This window comes from Phycodurus eques, chromosome 10, assembly GCF_024500275.1.
Source record: "Phycodurus eques isolate BA_2022a chromosome 10, UOR_Pequ_1.1, whole genome shotgun sequence".
In the NCBI taxonomy this organism is placed as follows: domain Eukaryota; kingdom Metazoa; phylum Chordata; class Actinopteri; order Syngnathiformes; family Syngnathidae; genus Phycodurus; species Phycodurus eques.
This window is the reverse complement of record NC_084534.1, coordinates 24,980,321-25,001,078: the sequence shown is the minus strand read 5'-3', so window position 1 is coordinate 25,001,078 and position 20,758 is coordinate 24,980,321. Positions and strand designations below refer to the sequence as shown.

At 41.9% G+C, this 20,758-nt stretch overlaps 2 protein-coding genes across 2 annotated transcripts; one reads left to right on the top strand and one right to left on the bottom strand.

The window, feature by feature from the left end:
• Positions 1 to 363: 363 nt before the first annotated feature.
• On the bottom strand, positions 364 to 3,271 carry rps10 (ribosomal protein S10). Its single transcript, XM_061687807.1, has 6 exons — positions 3,204 to 3,271; positions 2,642 to 2,791; positions 2,355 to 2,529; positions 714 to 791; positions 526 to 581; positions 364 to 443 (listed from the first exon to the last, which is right to left on the bottom strand). Exons 2-6 carry the CDS (start codon positions 2,789 to 2,791, stop codon positions 402 to 404), a joined length of 501 nt encoding a protein of 166 aa, XP_061543791.1. The 5' UTR covers positions 3,204 to 3,271; the 3' UTR covers positions 364 to 401.
• An 861-nt stretch (positions 3,272 to 4,132) lies between these two features.
• pacsin1b (protein kinase C and casein kinase substrate in neurons 1b) lies at positions 4,133 to 19,719 on the top strand. Its single transcript, XM_061687714.1, has 10 exons — positions 4,133 to 4,208; positions 11,891 to 12,000; positions 14,499 to 14,655; positions 14,735 to 14,970; positions 15,174 to 15,329; positions 15,556 to 15,731; positions 15,811 to 15,931; positions 16,007 to 16,128; positions 17,141 to 17,337; positions 17,677 to 19,719. The coding sequence occupies exons 2-10, from the start codon at positions 11,941 to 11,943 to the stop codon at positions 17,784 to 17,786; spliced, it is 1,335 nt and encodes a 444-aa protein (XP_061543698.1). The 5' UTR covers positions 4,133 to 4,208; positions 11,891 to 11,940; the 3' UTR covers positions 17,787 to 19,719.
• Positions 19,720 to 20,758: the final 1,039 nt, after the last annotated feature.

Below are 20,758 nucleotides of genomic sequence, written 5' to 3'. Positions count from 1 at the left end.
TCAGTTGAGGTTGTCAAGATTTCCAGATGTGGATATGTAAAAAGTCTTACCTAGATCCACAGTGATCTGTAAGTTGCACATGTAAATTAATATTGATTCATAGTATTGTTGACATTGTACTCATTTGATTAAGATGTTTTAATTTAATTGCTCCTATGATTTGCAACAAGAAAATATTTCCAGAATGTACATATTTGCACCAAAACAATGAGAAAATGTTGTTGTAGGCCACAAATATACTGGTCCAGCCCATTTGTGATCAAATTGTGGGTAATTAGCCCCTGTGCTGAAATGTGTTTGATGTCCCTGCTTTAGATATTCATTTTAAGCTTCTATTTTCAAATACAACACTGAGGGCCTGACTTGTTTTGGATTTTCTTTATTATACAGAAAATAAGAATTTACTGAGGCTGCTGTCCTCTGCCGCGCCCAAAGCCCCCCCTCTGAAACGAGGAAAGAAATGATCATTAGTTATTTTTTTATGGGTCTTAATAGTATTCCTATTGAAATTTTGTCAGTACTTACGAAGGTGAACTCTGTGGCAGATCCGGCACCAGCCTCTGCTTTCTTGTCAGCACCGGCTGAAAGATTAGTTTAAATTGGTAAACCATGGAAATCCTTAAACCAGGTTTTTTTTCCTCAAATCAGTGTTACTACTTAAAAACCATTGATTTTTGTTTGCTACTTGACTGTAGCTGATGTACAATACATACGTGGTGCAGCAGATCGCCTGTACGCATCTCTGTCAGACTCTCCACGGTTAAGACGGGCAGGCCTGTCTCCTTCCGTTCCTGCAATAATTGAAAATGTTAAGATTATCCTGCATTGGCTGGGCTCTCCATAAAAAGACAAAGAAGGAGGGCGTACACCCGATCTTCTGTTGGAGCAACGCGCTCGTGTGAGAGGCTCGCGTTGATGTGCAAACACCTTCCTGTTCGCTTTCCAATGGTGAGTAGTTTGAACGAAAATGTATGTGATTTTATTATTGCATGACTGCATTTTAACGAGGTCAAGCACTTTGAATCGAGTCCTCTGTAAAGTGCAACACAAATACAATTTACGATGGAACCTCGGTTTTCGCAAGTGTTGTTTTTGATGATTTTTATTCACCCAAATTTTGTATCAGTTTTTGTACATCAGTCATTTTACACTTCAAAATGGGCGGTACCAAAGACACGCATCTGCCCATGTGACTCGGCCAATCATTTCCCGGAATCGAGTGCCTATATAAAGCATGCCCTGCATATGCGCAAATCAATTTAGGAAAAAAACAAAGTCCATCACCGATTCTATTGCCCACAGTGCTCTTCTCACAAATAGTTCAATTTGCACTATTTAAATTGAGTTTTTAGGGCAAGTGACACTGTTTGAAACCCATCCATCCATTTTCAACACCGCTTATCCTGGTTAGGGTCGCAGGACGCTGGAGACTATCCCAGCTGACTTCGGGCGAAAGGCCGACTATACCCTGAACTGGTCGCCAGTCAGTCGCAGGGCACATATAGACATGGACAACTATTCGCACTCACATTCACACCGTCACTGAGTGGGAACTGAACCCACGCTGCCGGCACCAAAGTCAGGCGAGTGTACCACTACACCATCAGTGACTGCACTGTTTGAAACGTAATGGTAATTTTGACACGTTGACTAAGAACCCTCCGGAATTTCGGCCCGTACGAGCTTATGGGTGGATATTTTTCACTGAAACTTGTCAGCCATTCAGAGAAAGGGTTCCTGGAGTAACAGACGAAACAGAAGAGTTGAGGCAATATGTTCAAATATAATTCAGCTATACAGTTTTACTCTAATTTGAAGCCATTTTTTGAGCCCCACCAAATTATTCCCCAGAAAGGCAATTTATTTCCCCAGACAAATTAATTTCTCGGGACCCCATAATCCAATTTTCAAAATTATTGGTGAGTTGTACTCAGTGGTTAGAATATTTTGACAGTTATTTTGGGAAAATCTTGTAACATTGCTTTCTCTGTTAAAAAACAAGCAGTTTCCTATAAAAATGTATTAATATTTTTGAGTGCCTGGACTATTGCAATTGGATTTGTTTTCTATGGGTAGTTCCTTCATGTGTGTATACATACGGACTTCTGGTGAACTTTTTCTCCATCAAATCCATACAGCAATTATTTTTGTTGTAAAATGACTGAAATAACGTTTGGGATCATACCTTATTGTATAATTACAAACTATTTTTGGGGCAGAGGGTCATCAAATACTTGTTTCATCATACAGTATAGTCCGATGCTTTGCACCACTCCTAAGCTTTAACACAGCAAGCACATCTTAAATTTGGGGATAAATAACTGCTCCTCGTAAGTTCATTTCATCAAGCTCACCCTTGGGCCTGGGCCTGGCGGTCTCGGGACGGGTCTGGCGGCGCAGCGTGGCGGGCACAATCTCGGAGGGCAGGTGGAGGAAGTCCCGCAGGTACTGGATGCCCTCGTTGGTTAGGTACCAGTAGAAGTGGCGCCAGGCAAATTGCTCCTTGACGTAGCCGCACGACTTCAGTGACTACACGGGCATCAAGCACGCATGTCAAGTCATTGCCATGACATCCAATACAGCGAGGAACAAACGGAGGAGTCAAAATGTAGATCTGAAGGGTCGTATCCCACACTCTTACCTGCATGGCTTTCATCACATGAAGGTTGGGCACGTTCTTGTCGGCAAGCTCGGGATGCTTGGCCAGGTGGACGTCCTTTTTGGCCACCATGACTCCCTCCTTGAAGAGGAGCTCGTAAATAGCAATGCGATTCTTCTTGGGCATCAGCATCTGTTCGTATACAGCAAGGAACGCACCGTCGTCAGCAAGCTAACTCGCTAGCCAAAACGGTTATGTCGAATGTTTGCGTGTTTCGCGGCAGGCCAAAACAATTCGCATTAGCCCCAGCGTAATGACAGAGACTGCTATTTGTTAACATTTTGCATACGCTGGAAGACGCACTGGCATCACGAGACGGCCCGCATTAGCCAAGAAAATGGCAGCCATCAGCGAACACCGCAGCCGGGTTGTCAACTTGCCATCATCTAGTTTCAATATCATCTGATTCATAACAAACATGTTCAAAATATAACATTTTTGTCAACCCAAGGGACAACAGGGGCAGTGTGTTCGGCGTGGATTTTTATTAGCACTTGCGATGTCCGAGATATACTTAGATCTTAGACGCCGGTAGCATCTTTACCTTTCCACTTGATAGTAGACCGGAGCCGGAAAGAACGGGCGTCGTTGCTCGGGAGGGTTTATTCTCTCGTTGGGAACCTCGTTTGTCATGGCGCACCCTGTCGCAGTGGAGTGCAACTGCAGTAGCACGTCCCGACTTCTTACAGATACTGCAATTGATTAGGGATCCTGATCCTGTGATCGATGGAAGATTGATACATTGTGTGGCCGAAATAACCTCGGAATCAGGCAATCATCTTACCTTGAAGGAAATATTGTATAAAATAATTTATTTGTTTTGTTAATTATCATGTGTACATTTAATACAACAATTTATAAATATTACATTTTTCAAAAATATATTATATCAAATTCTAATATAGTTTCGAAAAGTATGTTTTCAGTGATTTTTTAAAATGCATTTTTAAGATAAATCACACGCTTTTAAACATTCAAAATGTTAAATCAATACAGTTGTGCTCATACGTTTACATACCCTGGCAGAATTTATTAGTTGAGTTCCACTCTAAAAGATTACCAGATATTTATTTTTAATGGGTTTTTCAGAATACTACAATCATTAAACAAAACAGAGCAATAAAGAAAATAATGAGATGGTTCCTGTTCGGTCGTCAGTCAAACTTTCCAAAATAAATTCTTCGCAAATTGAATTTGATTTGCGATCTAAACTGAGTTTTAAATTGCATATAAAGGCAGATTTATTCCTATGCGGCTTGTTTTTGACTGCAATAAAATGTGCATTCTCTCCAATTAGCTTTATGGAAAGTATTTTGCGTAAGACGAACTGTTTTGTATTTCCTCTCAGCGTGTTTAGGTGATGGACTTTAGTTTGAAATAGGCAACCGTGCGTTTACGTAGTGTCTTTAATTTTGGAACAGACAAAGAGCTTCCGGGAAATTCCCCTCGTCGTCATCTCTAGCTTGACGTCATCGCTCTCGCCATCCCCCATCGCGACGATGCTGCCCGTCGTGCAAGACTGAAGCGACCAAGTGGACCGTTCTCGTCGGTATGTCATCTTTTAAAATCATTCATATGATTTTTAATCATTAGGTTCCAACTCCCTATCAGTTTACGTGTACTCTAACTGCGATTAAAAAGCAGCTTAATTCTGTTTGTTGTACGTCAGGATCGGGGGAGAATGGAAGCCAAGGTGTAGGATGTCAAAAGAAAATGTGGGTGTTAATATTTTGTAGACAACTAGAGTGGGTTAAAGTGTGCGAGGTGTCATTTGAACCACCGTTATGCTGCTCCTACTGCTGTTCTGGCACGTTCACTGGTTTCATTTCATGCCCTATTGAAATTTACTCAGTGCAGTTTAATGTAAGACAAATGAGATAATTCATGGCAAAGAATGCAGGCAAGTGTGCAATTGTGTCTGACCTCCATGTTGGGCCTCCCGGTCCGGGTTGGGGGGGGGGTGCTCTGTCCACGGTTCTGAAGTGTCTCAGCACAGGCCTATTATTAAAAGACGTGCAGTATACCTTAAAGACGAGCTGCTTTTTACAAGGAACCTTTACAAACGGCACAGGCGATGTTTCAGGTACGATTGCACACGTGCAAAGATGAGTTAACCACTGTATAACAAAGCTCAAATAAAGTCAAAACGACTCACCTGGTGGAGGCACCAGTTGTTTATGTCATTACAAATGCTGTGCTGTCAATTGTCTGCCAACCTTTTAAAAAAAAAATTACAAAAATAACAGCACACCTTTGTTGATGACCAGCTCTTGAATTATGTATACATTTATTTACTTGTGTGTGTGTGTGTATATATATATATATATATATATATATACAGCATGTTTATAGTTTTTTATTAATATATTTGTTATGTACGTATTTCTCATATTACGTGTCTTTGCTGATTGGCTGGGACTGGGAGAAATCACATGCTTGTACTTTACTTTTGTTGTGAGACTTGTGGCATCCATTTTGACTTACTAAACATGTTATCATACAAATTACAAAAAAAAAAAAAGATAGATGGTTTATTTGTAATCTGTAGTCTAAATGAGTGAAGGGAAAACAATACATTTTCCTCATGCTAAAATATTTGTTAAGGCTTATTTGAACACAACAATCTCATTGAATGACTTTGTCACGCTTGTGCCGCAGACGAGGCGTCACCAGCTAACGTAATTAATAAAACTCAACCCCTAAGTCGTCTTTTTCGACCTTGTCGTTATTCCCGAGGGACACCGTCTTCCCATTTTGTGTCTCCCGAGGTCGGCGTGTCAACATCTGCCGCTGGCGCCGCCACCTGCCCCTCTTGTTTGCGACCTCCCATGTGGCTACAGATTGTTAGCTTGAATTGTGATATCTGTGATACCGTTGGGTGCGGAATGTTTTTATCCAGGTAGTCAGGCAAGTTTGGAATTCCATTTCCTTCCGACGTATCGTCAACTAAATGTTTTGCCAGATAATGCCCGTTCCATTTGAGTGCAGATATGTTTTCAGGTTTGTTTGTTGTTGTTTTTAAAGCGCAATTTTTAAGTGCGCTTTTTATTCTAAGTAGCACCTAAAAAAATACTTGACTCACCAAGTACCACCATCATGACCAACATTACAGTAGCCTAGTAGGCTTCCGTGCTCATCAAAAACAAGGCAGCGATTTTATTCTTAAATATGATATTTCATATTATCGCAAGCGACTTATAACATTATGCACAGGCTAAACATTGACACTGTGCTGAAAAAGGAAATATAAAAAGTTATATAATGATTCAATTAAAAAAAGTGTTACAAATAAAGTTGAAATGAAAACTGCACCAAAATAAAAGATATAGTTTTTAAGATTAAATACAACTGAACTGTACTGAGGCAGTGATTCTTTCACCTGCCACGAGAGGGACCCTCATCTGTTGAATGCTACAGCATTCATTCATCCATCCATTTTCCATACGGCTTATCGTCAGGCGGGTGCCATGCGTGCTGACGCCTCACTGCAGCTCTGCTTACCCTTCGGCTTTGATATGATAACATGGATGTTTCCACACTTTTATGATTAAAACAAGAAGGCCTCGGTGGAGGCCATTAGCAGCCCATGTCATCATTGTGCTTAAATACATGTGCTCCGATGCTGTACAACGTATTGACTATTACACTGAAAGGCTTCAAGACAGCTTTTAAACTACACTCATAATACAAGATACTCAATGATTCATAAGCGCCATTGATTTCATGCCAGCTGGTGTTTGGGTTGAAGTGCTCCTTCAGCGTAATTACCACAAAAGATGGCTGCTATTTTATAAACCTCAGAATTATTCGTGGTGATGTACTTACTTCATTCGAATTAGAGGAATAACTTAACAGGGGGAAAGGAATGCTTGGTGTTGCTATGGTGACGATGCATGCGTGTAATTTATTTTCGTTGGCGTGGAACGTTTGCTTGTGCGGAAATGCTCGGGGTCGTGTCACATGACGATGCAGATGTTTCATATGCATCCTGTGATCAGTGGCACGATCAATGTATTGTATTAGCCTTGGGAAGGGAAAATCAGCTTACCTTGAAGTCAATTTGTTTTTGCTTTATCAGTATTTTTTATTAGTGTTTTTAAATATCAAATTCTAATTGGCTTTGTGTTTTCAATGATTACATTTTAAGTTGTGTAATTGTTTTTTAAAAAGTGTTATCTATTTATATATTTTTTAAAAAGTTAATTAGCTTTCTATTATGTATTTGGTTGTAGAAATTATTTTTATTGTTTTTTAATTAATTATTTGTAAGTCAATGTATTTGTTAAATTATTGTAAGAAAAATTTAAAGTGTGTTTTTAAACAGACGATTTGTATCTTGAATTATTCTTATTTTTAACATATTTTATAAAGTCAATTTGTTTTTTAAACTATTCTTTTAGAGTCAATTTCCTTTAAGTTTATATCGCTCTCTCTCTCTCTCTCTCTCTCTCTCTCTCTCTCTATATATATATCTATATATATATATCTATATATATATATCTATATATATAGATATATATATATATATATATATATATATATAGATATAGATATATAGATAAATAGACAACAGATGCCTTGTGTGTGTGTGTGTGTGTGTTTGTGTCCGTGTGCGTGCAGCTGCAGTGCCTTTAAGGAAGTCATCCCGTCCGGTATCGTCTTTGTGATTGTAGAGGCAGCTAAATGTTTGGCTTCAATGAGCGACCTTGTTCCCCATGCCAAGCGGCACCACTTGATCCCTTCCACACTTCCATGGCCACACTTGCACATGCATAGAAAGCGCTAAGCGCAAGAATTCTGGAGGTTGGTCAGGTTCTCAGCCAGCCCACAGGCGCCCTCTTAGCATCAATCCATCTTTTTTGTATAGCACTAGCCTATCTCAGCTGACTTTGGGCGTTAGGCAGGGCGTAAACCCTTTTACTTGTTGCCAGGCAACCACAGTGCATCGTCTTAGCGGTCGAGCCATTTTCACACTGCGTCTTTATGCAGGTCATCCTGTCCACTAGGTGTCACTGTTACTACAACACCGCTAATGTGTCCAACTGAAAGCAGGGTACCCGCACACAGATAATTTTAACTAATTTGATATTTTTTCCTCTCTTCTGATCAATGTTAGCAAAGGGCTGATTATCGGATGTCTGTAAAGATGATCCAGAGAGTGGTATGGGGTGTGTTAGGAGTAATTTTTCATCTCTGATCTGCTCAGAAAACGGTCCAGATCCAGCGATGGCAATTGTTGAGGAAAAATCACTCTTAACACCCCACATAATCAAGTCAGGATAATCTTTCAGAGACAGCCGATAATGGGGCTTGCTAACTTTAATCTGAAGAAGGGCAAAATGCTCAAATCCTACCCGATTATTCAGTGTACCACACTTAAAAAGTGGTTGTAGATCTCGAAACTGGAGCCCCTCTATATAGATGTGTTGTCATTCCACCCCTACAAAAGAAAGCCGGAGTCCATTTTAAAATTGCCTATCAATATCCGAGAGATAACCCCCTGCACTGCAAGCCATTGTCTGCTCTAATTTGTGATGTCATAAATTAGCTAGCACAATGGTGGGATGGAACACGGAGGTCATATGGCGCGAGCCCACCCACCGCGGGGAAGCAATCTGATTAGATGGCACGCAGATGGCCAGAACATCTGTCTGTGAGTGTTTGTGTGTCATCAGTATTAGACATTACACTTAAAGACTCTTAATCAATGAATGAATCCATCAGTGGTTAGGACAATTGTATGCATCGAGCTTCGTGGGAACAGTTTAGCGAAGGCCCCGTTTTCTGTCTTGTTTGGTGCATAAGAAGCCATTCGTTTGAATAGCAGACATCGAAAGTCTTCCCAGCAGAATTCCATCCATCCAGCTACTTTTTTTTCTATTATTTTTCTTTTCTATTTCCTGACAGCGTAAAGGCCGCAAGTCCCAAAGTCATTGCTGTTATCGCACGTGTCCCTCCCTTTTGATTGGCAGCCGACCCGATGGTGACTCAGTGCCGCGTCACCCTTCGTCTCTCCTCTGTTATGTTCTTCTTCCCTTTCCCTGTCACCCTCCCTCGCTAATTATTAATGACAACGATGCGTCTTTGCAAGGAAATAGCAAAGTTCACTCCTGCAGAGTGTGTGTGGAAGGCGTGCTGCAGCAGCGGTGTCCCCAGAAGGTGATCGGGAATACTTCAGGTTCTGTATCTGTTCTCATCCAACGTCTTTTGTTTCATTTGTTTTTTTTTATGGTACTTGGTGCACGGTGACCTAAGGGTTAGCGTGTCTGCCTCACATTTCTGAGGTTATAGCTTTCGAAACTCGTCTTAGGCTCAATTTCTGGGTACGCCGGCTACCCCCTACATTCCCAAATCATACATGTTAGTTTCATTGAAGACTCTAGATTGTCCATATGTGAACGGAAATGCTTGTTTGTCTTCATGTGCCCTGCGATTGGCTGGCAACCAGTCCAGTTTACCGGTGACCCTAATGAGGACAAGCCCTATAGAAAATGGATGGATGTATATGCATATATGGTGTCAGGAAGACTTGTGAGAATAATATTGTATAATATTGCGCTGGTTCGGGTAGATAATGCGATTTAAACAGCAACGGCTCAGTTTTATTGCCTCTAGTTTCCACTCTGTTGTGGTTAATATTGATCATAAATGATAACAGTTTCATGACGACCCGTCATAATGATCAAACTTTGAAGCCGTGCGCCACCTACGTGAGCGCTACCTTCACAATTTACCGACACACATTTGTCTAGGATATCTGCTTCCCATTGGGATTCATTTGAGTGAATTCCATAATCAGAGTTTGTCCAAATCTCTCCGCCTTTTACGACCTCCGCATATCTCTCTGCATGCCTTGTATCTCCGCGAGAATCGCCTCCACCCTCTGTGCAATCAGCTCCTCAAATACTGCCTCAAACTTCAAATGACCTTCGCTGACATTTTTCTGGTCCAAAGACAGCGTTGTTGTGTGCTTTATAATCCTGGTAGATGTTGGTTTGAGTGTAAGGCTGGATTTACACTGCAGGTCCAAGTGCCCAATTCCGATTTAACGCTAGGTGCACCCACCTTTGCCTCTCTACACGGTAAACCACTCATCTTATGCACTTGTAAAAAAGTCAGCCCACAAGCTAGCAAAAAGTAAAAAAACATTTGAGAGCCTATTCGGAAATGGGAAAAGGCCAAATGATGAGACAGAAGAAGAAGAGCCTACAGCGTCCAAGAAAAAAAAAAAACATATATCTGCATTTAACCGACAATATCAGCAGTCCTACTTAAAATATGGTTTTATCGCAACAGATGATTCTCATGCAGCAATCCCACTTTGCCTAATCAAGGGCGACAGACTCACAAATGAGGCAATGAAGCCTTCATAACTGCCCAAAAAAACACTGAATACCATGCTTTTATTTCAACATGCTACCTTTGTGAAGCGGGAGTTTCGGTAACTAAAACAAAATTAGTAATACACCTTTTGGCGTCATTGTCTCCCATTACGCCAAGACGGGACCGGCTCATTAAAACTAAACAAATGCAAGACTCCCACTAATTACAACAACTACTGTGCATTCAGCGTAATGGTGAGGTGTATTTTTTATTATTGTTATTATTTGTTTCAATACTGGTCCATCAAAATACTTCTGGGGGACAGTTGGTTTAAACCGTCCAGTCCAGCCTTAAGGAGTGAGTCATTAAACCAAAGTAAAACCTTAGGAGCCGGGAGGCGTAACCAGCCTTACACCCAAGCAGCAACACACCCACCAATCGACACCACCGCCCCCCTCCAACCGCCTCATTTCTCTGCCTGTGTCCCTCTGGCTCACCACTCTGTCAGAACCACTCGAGCTAAACACCATGGGATTATCACTCTCTCACTGAGCTACACAAACACACACATTAGCGCTCCGGGCTGGTTCTGGTTCCTCTTCTCGCAGACTCTGTCGATGCTCTTGTCGCTCCAAAGTGAAGGAGGTTGTTGTCCAAGACCACGTGTCTTCTTTTTTTTTCTCCTGTCTGCAGCCCGGGCCACCGCTAATGGAGGACTGGGGGTAAGCTTTTGTTCAGGCAGGGGGCTGTGCTGTTCTTTGTCTCGGTGGGTTGATGCCTCTAGCTCACCATATCGGTAGTTGTGGTTCTTTCTATGAACTCGGTATCCCTGGCTCAGGGACGAGCGGCATAGCCTTCGTTGTTTGCGTGTTACCAGCTCGGTAGCGTTGGTTTAAAAGCGAAAGAAGCTGGTAGGGCCGCGCCGAACAAAAGCCTCCTCTCGGCGTCAGGCTAATGGATTAAACAAGTGTGATATACACCGAGTCTCATCACACAAAGCCATCGACCGAATTTGGACCAAAAATTCTCAATAGAGTGGATTTTAGATTTGGGGGGAAAGCTTATCTCTCTTGCTCACTCCAGTGACATCTCTCTTGCCCCGTTCATTGTCAAAAGTGTCACGATGGTTGACCCAAATACCCACGCTGCTACTGAGCCCCCACCCATCCAGCCCCCTCCCACCCACTGATCTACTATCAAAACACATCATTCTCTTTCTATTATTTTGCATCTGTCGCCCTTTCCTAGAAATGTTCCTCGTCTGCAATGTTTTTCGCCATGAATTCACAGAAAAGGTTAAAGATCTAAACACAGACTGATGGAACCAATTTGACTTCAACTTTACCAAGACTAACTAGAGACCAAACTTCACCTTGACTCAACCTTCAGTACGTACTGGATCTCCTTAACTCTTAATTCTTCGAATCAATTTGCAACAAGCTCGCGTTTTGTTGACAACTCTGTGACTCTGCAAGTTTAGGCTCCTCTTGTCCCTGAGGAAATGTCACCGGGTCGATTTCAGTGAAGATTAATAGCCGGTCTTTTCATATATTGATCTCAGCCTAAGGGGAGGAGAAAAGTACGGAAAGGATTCGAGAGTTCCGAATCTCCTTGTTTCTTTTATAGTGTTTCACCTTCAGATTGAAACCTTGTACTGTTATCAGCTTGTGTGTGATTGCGCTGATTCAGGATGAGACCAAACTCACCCTGCCAAAAAAAAAAGAAGCAAAATAATGCAGAGGGATGTTTTAAAAGCAGGTTTACCTGTGGAGGAAATATGTGCAAATTGGCATTAGTATCTAACATGACTAAATACACAGTCCTAGGGATTAAAATATGCAATGCGGCATTTGAGAGAATCTTCTGATGCAGGATTTTTTCATATGAGTTCTCGTCTCGCCCTCGCAGCGCGTGAGAGGAGCTCACGAAGACGCAATCGCTGCGCCCCGACCGCCACCATGTCTGGCGCCTTCGAAGAGACGGCCAGCCTGGAGGAGAACACCGACAGTTTCTGGGAGGTGAGAACGACACAAAATGAAAGCCTTTGGTGATTAGACGTCAAAAAGATGAGGCTCCACGGAGCGTCGAATGAACTCTCTGTGAACCGACCTCGGCTGGGAGCTACGTGGAGATGGAGTCATATATTTATTTTTCATCCTGTGTACAACATATCCCAAATGCCTTTGACACTTCACTGTCACATGTCAAAAAAGTCAGAGTTACTCTTACTTTAGGAGTCAATGTGTGTCTCTGAAGTCAAGTTTTCAAAATCAGTCTGTGCTTACTGATCTTATCGTGTGTGGTGTACTCCAGATGAAAAATATCAGCTCACCACGCTCATAACGACATCTCCACCGACAATAGCGAGTCTCCTCCCCAAACCTAATGTCTGTCGTAGTACCAAAACTGACCTGTGAAAGGCCGCATGGTGCCACAGGGCATCCAAACTGGCAGAAAATACAAAGCAGGAGAAAGAAGACAATAAAGACTTGCAATAGTAAATGTTCAACATTTACAGTTGTCGGCACTAACCGTTTTCCCACCAAATCGGGGATAAAAGAACATCACTCTTCACACATTCCACACCACAGGATCACTGGTCAGGGCAATCTTTCAGAGATATCCAATAATTGGACCTTTGATGACTTTAATTGAAAGTGGGGGAAGAATGTTCAAATTTGCCCCAATTTGTGACGTCCAAAACATTTACATGTACAGTATGTTCCCTTGCTGTAAAAGTCAAGGATACAAAAGCAGAACCATCCCCGGTAACAAGCCAGTGCACCCCAAAAGACACAACATTGTGTGCGTTCACGATAATATGACATCACCAACTAGGGTTTCCGAGGCCCATGCAATCCACGAGTAACTGGAGTTCCTAGCGGTCATTCATTATATATGAGAGCAGAGGACTGTTGAGCAACAAGAGGGCAACAAGGCAGAAATTTCACCCCTCTGACGAGAAGCGGATAGGGAAGGAAAATCAATGTTAGCCCACCACCCACCATAGGATAATTGCTCAGGGTAATCTTTGAAAGTCAGCCAATAATATTTTAGGACTTCCTTGTTGACAGAAGGGGAGAAAAATGCTCAAATTCAGCCTGATTATTTGTATGCGTGTAAAGGCTTTTGGGATGTCTTTTGTTCAGACAAAATGTTTTTTTTTTTCTGGTTAAGAGGAATCTCTTTCCTTGCTGACAGTTTCGGCTGTCATTACAGCCTTCGTCAGAGCTGTCACTGCTTCCTGGTGTGACATATTTTAAAACATCTGATCGGGTCGGGAAACCTTGCCTGAACAAAATAAATCCAAAAACAAGAAGAAGACAAGATGAACGTTCTAGACCTATGGATATGTGTACTTCAAGTCAGGTTGACTTAAGAGTCTACCTGTAAACCGGGGGCCTCTGAGAGGACCGGATCCAGTCCGCGGGCCTTTCGTTTGACACCGGTGTTTTAAATGGCGGAGAAATTGCTTGTGTGCCCTCCCACTCTACAGTGTTCTGTCATCAACACATCATTCAGTCACACGTTTAGCTGGAGCAGCAAAGGTGTCGTGTTCCGGCCGACCGTCGCTACGTCACTGCGGCTCACTGCACCGCGGTGCTGCAGCGCTGCTGACTCAGCCGCTCTGCCATGCCGGCGATACGTCTGCGGGTGTATGTCGAGTTCATTTCGAGCAGGGGTGCGGCGTCACTGAGCATCGACATTCCATCACCCAGAAATGGATGTCAACATTTCATGAGCTGAAGTTCACTCACATCTGCACCATAATTAAGCTGCCAGAGTCTCCTGGTAATAGTGTAGTAGCTGACAGTCACGCCTAAGCAAATCCTTCATACTGTCACAGAGTTCCGAGGGTTTTGTGCTGTGTCTTTTGAACTGGAAAATGGAAAGTTATCTTGTCTATATGCTAACATTGTTGGAGATGGAATGGAGAATAAAGTGGTAGGAACAGATCAAATGTATACTTCTTCCTACTCCCATTCAAACATTTGCATAAGAGAGTAATTATTTTATTTTTTTTAACCAATACTACTGGTTGACTACTGTTTTACTTTCTCTTTTGTTGTTTTTGTTAATGCTTTTTTTTGTTTGTATATTTGTTTGTTTGCCTTTTTTTCTCACAAGTGTACTTATAATAACTGTCCTTTTATTTTATACATTCAAAATAAACAAAAAATGGTTATGGTTAGGTGTAGGGGTTATAGTTGGGGTTATTGATTATGGTGAGGGAAATAGGAATAAGAGTTAGCAGTTACAATTGGTTATGGTTATGTTTAGCATTTAGGGTTCGGTTTAGGGTATGACTATGGTTACGGGTTATGGGTAGGTTTGGGGTTTATGGTTAAGGAGTATGGTTATGGTTGTGTTTAGGGTTAGATTTAGAAGGGACATCTCCAAATGTTTTTCTGTTTTCTCTTCCGGTAGGTGAAGTGACTGTCTATTACAACGATGTTCAGGATACCAGTGTCCATATAGTGACGGTTGAATTAGCTTGTTCTCTTCTATTGGAAAGGTGGGGAACTACAAGCGCACAGTGAAGCGGATCGACGACGGTCATAGGCTGTGCAATGACCTCATGAATTGCATCCAGGAACGAGCTAAAATTGAGAAAGCCTACTCCCACCATCTTACCGAGTGGTCCAAAAGATGGAGACAGCTTGTGGACAAAGGTCAGAGGTGTTTTAATCTCACAAGTCCCCATAATTTAGTTTTGCAGAGACGCTAACGCTTACCGTCCCCTTGTATCAGGTCCTCAGTACGGCACTGTAGAACGTGCTTGGATGTCACTAATGACAGAAGCGGAGAAGGTGAGTGATCTTCACCATGAAGTGAAGAACAGTCTGATGAGTCAGGACTTTGAGAAGGTGAAGAACTGGCAGAAAGACTCGTACCACAAGCAGATGATGGGAGGCTTCAAGGAAACCAAAGAGGCGGAGGAGGGATTCAAGAAGGCCCAGAAGCCCTGGGCTAAAAAGTTGAAGGAGGTGAGGGAAACTGAGCTGAATGCTCCTCTATCACAATATCAGCTGTGAATAAAAAGCCACTAGACTTTAATTGGGTGTTTAAGATGATCAGTCCTTTGGTGCTTTTCTTTAACAACCCAGAGGTACATTTTCCTCCGATTTGACAGTTTGTGGATTACCAGTACTTGGTTGACATACAATTCTTTTGTCATCTTTCCCATCAGCTTGAGGCCGCCAAGAAGGCATACCACATGGCCTGCAAAGAGGAGAAACTGGCATCTACGAGGGAGACCAACGGCAAGAGCGAAGCCTCGGTGACTGCTGACCAGCTGAAGAAACTCCATGAGAAAGTGGACAAGTGCAAACTGGATTCGGAGAAGGTGAAAACATTCAGAAGGTTCTGTGATCTGATGGACACATGAAAACATGTTTTCGTAAGGGCATAGTTGTTATCAACGTTGTTAATGTGTGACTCAATACCGCACCTTCACCCCTTCTCCTACTTTCTGAGTCTTTGTCATGACTCCAACTTCAGTAGATCTCTGCTGTCCTATAACCTTCACACTATTGAGCTGTGATTCCTTGTGTGTGTGTTTTTATCTTCAGGCCAAGGACAAGTACGAAAAAGCTCTGGATGAGCTGAACAAGTGCACGCCTCTGTACATGGAGAACATGGAGCAGGTCTTCGACCAGAGTCAGCAGTTTGAAGAGAAGAGGCTGAGCTTCCTCAGGGAGGTGCTGCTGGATGTCAAACGCCACCTCAACCTCACAGAGAACCAAAGGTTTGAGTCGTGTGATGACTGAGTCGGATATGACAACCTTTATTTCGAAATACACTCTGAACCCTTGCTGTCTTTGCAGTTACGCATCAGTGTACCAGGAACTTGAACATGCCATCACGTCAGCCAGCGCTCAAGAAGATCTGCAGTGGTTCAACAACAACCATGGCCCCGGCATGCACATGAACTGGCCGCAGTTTGAGGTACCGCCACTGTGTCTGTATCAGCGCACCACCTGAGACTGGACATACAAACATTCACACTCATTTGTTTTGCAGGAGTACAACCCAGACCTTACCCACAGCATCACTAAGAAGGAAAAGTCAAAGAAAGGCGATTCCATCATGCTGACCAATGTCACGGCAACGGTTGACATGGCCCAAGCTGGAGATCAGGGCAGGTGGGAAAGTCTTGCTCAGGAGGTCCTCAGTTTACGACAAACTTCAGTTGCTTCGGCAGCGATATAGCGAAGTCGGAATTTGTCATTACACACCGCTAACTCAAAATTACAGTCAGTATTTGTATGAAATAAAGTTTTATGTTTTAAATATAAAACAATCTAATGAAAAAGAGCAAGTACAGAACTAAGTGAGCGTGCTATCTTGTGCCGTGTGACAATGTATTCTGATGTCGCCGCACCTTCTAGTCCATTTCGTGCTATCTGCAACCTTGAAGCATTGTCTGTCGGGAATGTTGTAAACCGATGATTCCCTGTACATTTCTGATCATGGAGGTCCTTGGTCAGTGGATGTTTACAGTATATTGATGGGCAGGTTGCTGGGTCTGTTTCATAGATAGTTGCAGTAGAGGTCCACTCAATTAGTGTTGCGGAGGAAGTAGCCCTGCCTAAGGACTTGGACTAGGGACAGGCGAGCTGGCTTGTAGAAGACCTAAAATCCCTTCCTTTCGTATCATTTCCACCAAGAAGAATACTTTAGTACAGCTGGGGTATATTGCTATCAACTGGTCTGTTGAGGGGGCACCCTTCCTAGCAAGTCATTGGGGATAGGTTCCTTCCATTTCCGCATATCCGTGAAGTCCATTTTCTATCACATATCCTGTTCAGGGTCATGGGGGAAATGCAGTCGACACCAGCTGTCCAAGGGCAGACTACACCCTGGACTGGTTTCCAGTAAATCACAGGTCACACAGGCTGTTAAGCCAAAGAAAGCCACTACAATACCAGTGACCTTACCGACCAGAATTGGGTACGGTACGTTGTTACGTTAGGTGTAGCGTCCATTGATTGGTCGACAGAGAAGTGAAAGCGATAGTTAACACAACAAGCACAAACCAGATCAACTGTTCTAAAGTAAATTCCGCGTGTTAAAAACATGGCTTCAGTATCATTGTATTCAGAAGGTAATCAGAAATTTTTAAAAAAAGTCTCTTCTTCTTTGTTCTTTCTCCAGTGTGAGCAGCTACGAGAAGAACCAGGCTCACACGGCCTCCAACGAGTGGTCAGATGAGGAGCAGACGCTCCCCAATTCGGCCAGCGACACCAACGGCGGTGCCAACCCCTTCGAAGAGGACTCGGCCGGCGGCGTGAGAGTCCGGGCGCTGTACGATTACGAAGGCCAGGAGCAGGACGAGCTCAGTTTCCGAGCAGGTACGCGGCACATGATAACCCAGGGGGTCCTCGGTTTGTGACGGAGATCCATTGCTACATTGGCGACATCACCCAAGTTTTTCAGAACGTGCCATAGTGCATTACTAACCTATGCTAACGCGTTTGTAAAGTCATAATTACAGAAAATATAAATATAAAACCATTAAACCATTAAATGAAAACCAGTGCGTATGGTGCTAATTTAGAGTTGTACCTTCGAATTCATTTGCACCCTGTTCGTCATCTTGAGATGTGCTACTTTGGTATCATCATGAACCGAGAATCCCCTGTACCAGACTGACTCGATATTGCTTTTTACGCTGTCATTGTAAAACACAGGCGACGAGCTGACAAAGTTGGAGGAAGAGGACGAGCAGGGCTGGTGCAAAGGTCGCCTGGACAGCGGTCAACTGGGTCTCTACCCGGCTAATTATGTGGAGCCGATCTAACGCTCTCACTGCCGAGAACGCAGGGACAAACTCTTAACTGGACTCAACCATCCAGGCGTGGATGCACATTGACCACCTCCGCCTTTTTCGAGCACCCAAACTTTGTTTAACCATTCAGGACCATGCGACTCCTAATTACTGCGTTTTTATGATACGGTCTTCAAAGCGGTGCCTGGATTAGCAAGAATGAGCTATGCATTGTGCATTCAATGTTTGTATTTACATCATTGTTTTTTTACCATCTGGATGCTTGTACAGTGTTCACGCCTCATGTGTTTTCTGTTATTGTGAGTTTTTGACATATTTAGCCTGAAAGGAATAGTCCAGTTTTGAGAGATCACACTACCGACAGGCTACGTTAGCATTCACACTCACGTTCGCACCTATGTACAATTTATGACTTCAATGAACCTCAAACATGTTTTTTGGGGGGTTTTTTTCAAATGCGGGAGGAAACCAGGGCCAAGATTCAAATCCAGAAACTCAAAACTGTGAGGTAGACATGCCAACCATTAGGACACCGTGCTGCCCATCTGTCAACAACCGATCAGCAAAAACACGAAATGTTAGTTAACACCTGACATTTTTACACTTCCGTTTACTGAATACACAAATGACAGACGTGTTAGCAGTTGAAGCGTTTTTGTGCTAAAATAAGCTAAGCCCACCAGGTATAAGAGAGAGTAGAGGATTTTTTTTTGTGATCATGGCAGTAGCGTACAAAAGTGTTCGGTTTTCCTCATTCCAACAACTAGCGCCAGATGTGTTCAACTACGGCGGACCGTGTTTTCCATCTTTGCGCTAAGCCAAGCTATCCAGGTACTAGAAAAGGATTTTATCGGGGCACAAAAATACAAAAGTATTTGGTTTTTACATCTTCCAACATTGACAACAGATGTGTTGAACTTCATACTACCCTCACCTCTGCTACACAATACAATAACACACACACAGTACAATAACGGCACAAAGGTTTTTATTTATTCGAACAGCTCATGCCAGATCTATTAAATGTTTCTTCTTTTTTTTAGCATGTTAAGTTTGTAATTCTAATATGGGTGGCAACACATCAGCAGGAAATCTTTTGAAGGCTATTAGACAGTCACATTTAAGGAGGGTTGAAAAGTTATATAGACCATGTTGGCGAAGTCGTCCAAACAGTAAGAGTGTAGACCGTGTTTATTCTCCCAAATCCCAGACTATTGCTTTATTGCTTTGACTGACATTTTATCCCATCCATTTTTTATTCTGACTCTTTCCGTGTGCATGTTGGGAGTGGCTAAAGAGACAATTTGTTTATGCTTCTCTTTGGAATGAAATTGATGGTTTACCTGAACAGCATATCTTCATCTTTCATTTTTCCCAAACTGGGGGGTTGTGTCGGGTCCTGAAATGGCTCACGGGTTAATTTTAGGAGCCGGGAGCCTGTTTTGTTGATCTTCAAGCAAGCAGTTTCTTTTCAAAAGGCTTTTTGAGGCCTGCATTCTGTTTAGAACATGGGTTGATGTACAGTATATGTTGTAAATTTGAAATAATGGAAAGAAGGCTTTGAGGTAACTTCTCAGTGGGATGTTTTTATTTCACTTTTAATTTTATTTTTGTTTATTTTCATTTTATTCTATTTAAGGTTTTTTTACTTCCATTTTCCTTTGTTGTTTTTATCATTGAATTACATTTGTACTTTTGTTTCATTTGTATTGTATTTTTATATTTGTTTTTATTCCATTTTATTTTATTCTGTCCATATTTGATTTTGTTTTTCATTTCATTTATTATTTTCATTGTATTTTTTTGTCATTCCATTTAGTCATATTTTTATGACTTTATATTTGATTCTATTATTTATTTAATCTTTTTTCTATTTGTTTGTTTCATTGTATTGTACTGTTGTATAATCGGATTCTGTTTTATTTTGGTTTTCATTTCACACTATTTTGATGTCATTTTATTTATTTTTTGCTTATATTTTAAGTTTATTACACAGAGTTCGTTTCAATCTGTTTTGAATTTGTTTTTTTTTTTTGTTTTTAAATTTGTTACTATTTAATTTCATTTTATGATATTTTTATGTTCTTTTATTCTGGTTTTACTTTTGCTGTATTTTTCATCATTATTACAGTTAGATTTCAGTTGATTGTAATTTATTTTTGTTTTTGATTTCTTTTTGTTTGTTTCATTTGTTATTTTTTTCTGACATTTGATTTTGATGGTTCCGTGTAGCGTATACAGTTATAGCGTTGAATTTGGGTCTTGTTTGGGGAAACCCCCCTTTCGACCCTCCATCATGCAGACCACAAAGCTGCCTCCACTTATGCACCGCTCCTTTTCCCACTCAGTGTTTTCTTGTTTCCAGGCACTTCTACCACAGAACAGAATGCACTTGCCTCCCTTTTTCACATTTGCCCATCACATGAGTTGTCACTTAGCCTAATGTTGCAGACAGACAGACAGATTGTGTGTGCGTGTATGTGAGACACAAACTTACAGGTGTCAGCAGTGAACACTACACCCTACCTGGTGTTGTCTTACTTTGCGAGCGGCAGAGAAAAACTGCTGACGAAGCACTGAAACACTGAAATATTGATGAGCTTTTCTAACACAAGAAAGCAGCTTGTTGTGAACTGAATGCCCTTTTTTTCCAGGTGCAGTAAACGCCATGACAATATTGCAATCATCCTGTCCTAACACCTGCTTGCTTGGACTTTGCAGCGCTGTTTACTTTTAATGCCAACAAAAGCAAGAAAAAAAAAAAAGTTTCTTTTTTTTCTCCTTTATCTTTAAATGGCCGCGAAAGCGCTGTCATCAGAAGTCATCAAACCATGTCTCAAATAAAAGTTGTCATCAGAAGGAAACTTCCTTCTCTCAGGGTGCATTCTTTCCACTCGCTATTGTGTTTGTCCTCTAGAGGTCACTTTTTGCTCGACTTTTAATTAGCTAGAGTCCCAAATAATTGTGCACGCAGTAACAAACTT

Coding starts and splice junctions, on each gene's coding strand:
- pacsin1b (XM_061687714.1), top strand. CDS start 11,941: ATGTCTGGCGCCTTCGAAGAGACGGCCAGCCTGGAGGAGAACACCGAC. Junction 14,971..15,173: donor GGGCTAAAAAGTTGAAGGAG/GTGAGGGAAACT, acceptor CTTTCCCATCAG/CTTGAGGCCGCCAAGAAGGC. Junction 16,129..17,140: donor CAAGCTGGAGATCAGGGCAG/GTGGGAAAGTCT, acceptor TTCTTTCTCCAG/TGTGAGCAGCTACGAGAAGA.
- rps10 (XM_061687807.1), bottom strand. CDS start 2,791: ATGCTGATGCCCAAGAAGAATCGCATTGCTATTTACGAGCTCCTCTTC. Junction 792..2,354: donor CGCCAGGCCCAGGCCCAAGG/GTGAGCTTGATG, acceptor CAATTATTGCAG/GAACGGAAGGAGACAGGCCT. Junction 444..525: donor CTGCCACAGAGTTCACCTTC/GTAAGTACTGAC, acceptor TCCTCGTTTCAG/AGGGGGGGCTTTGGGCGCGG.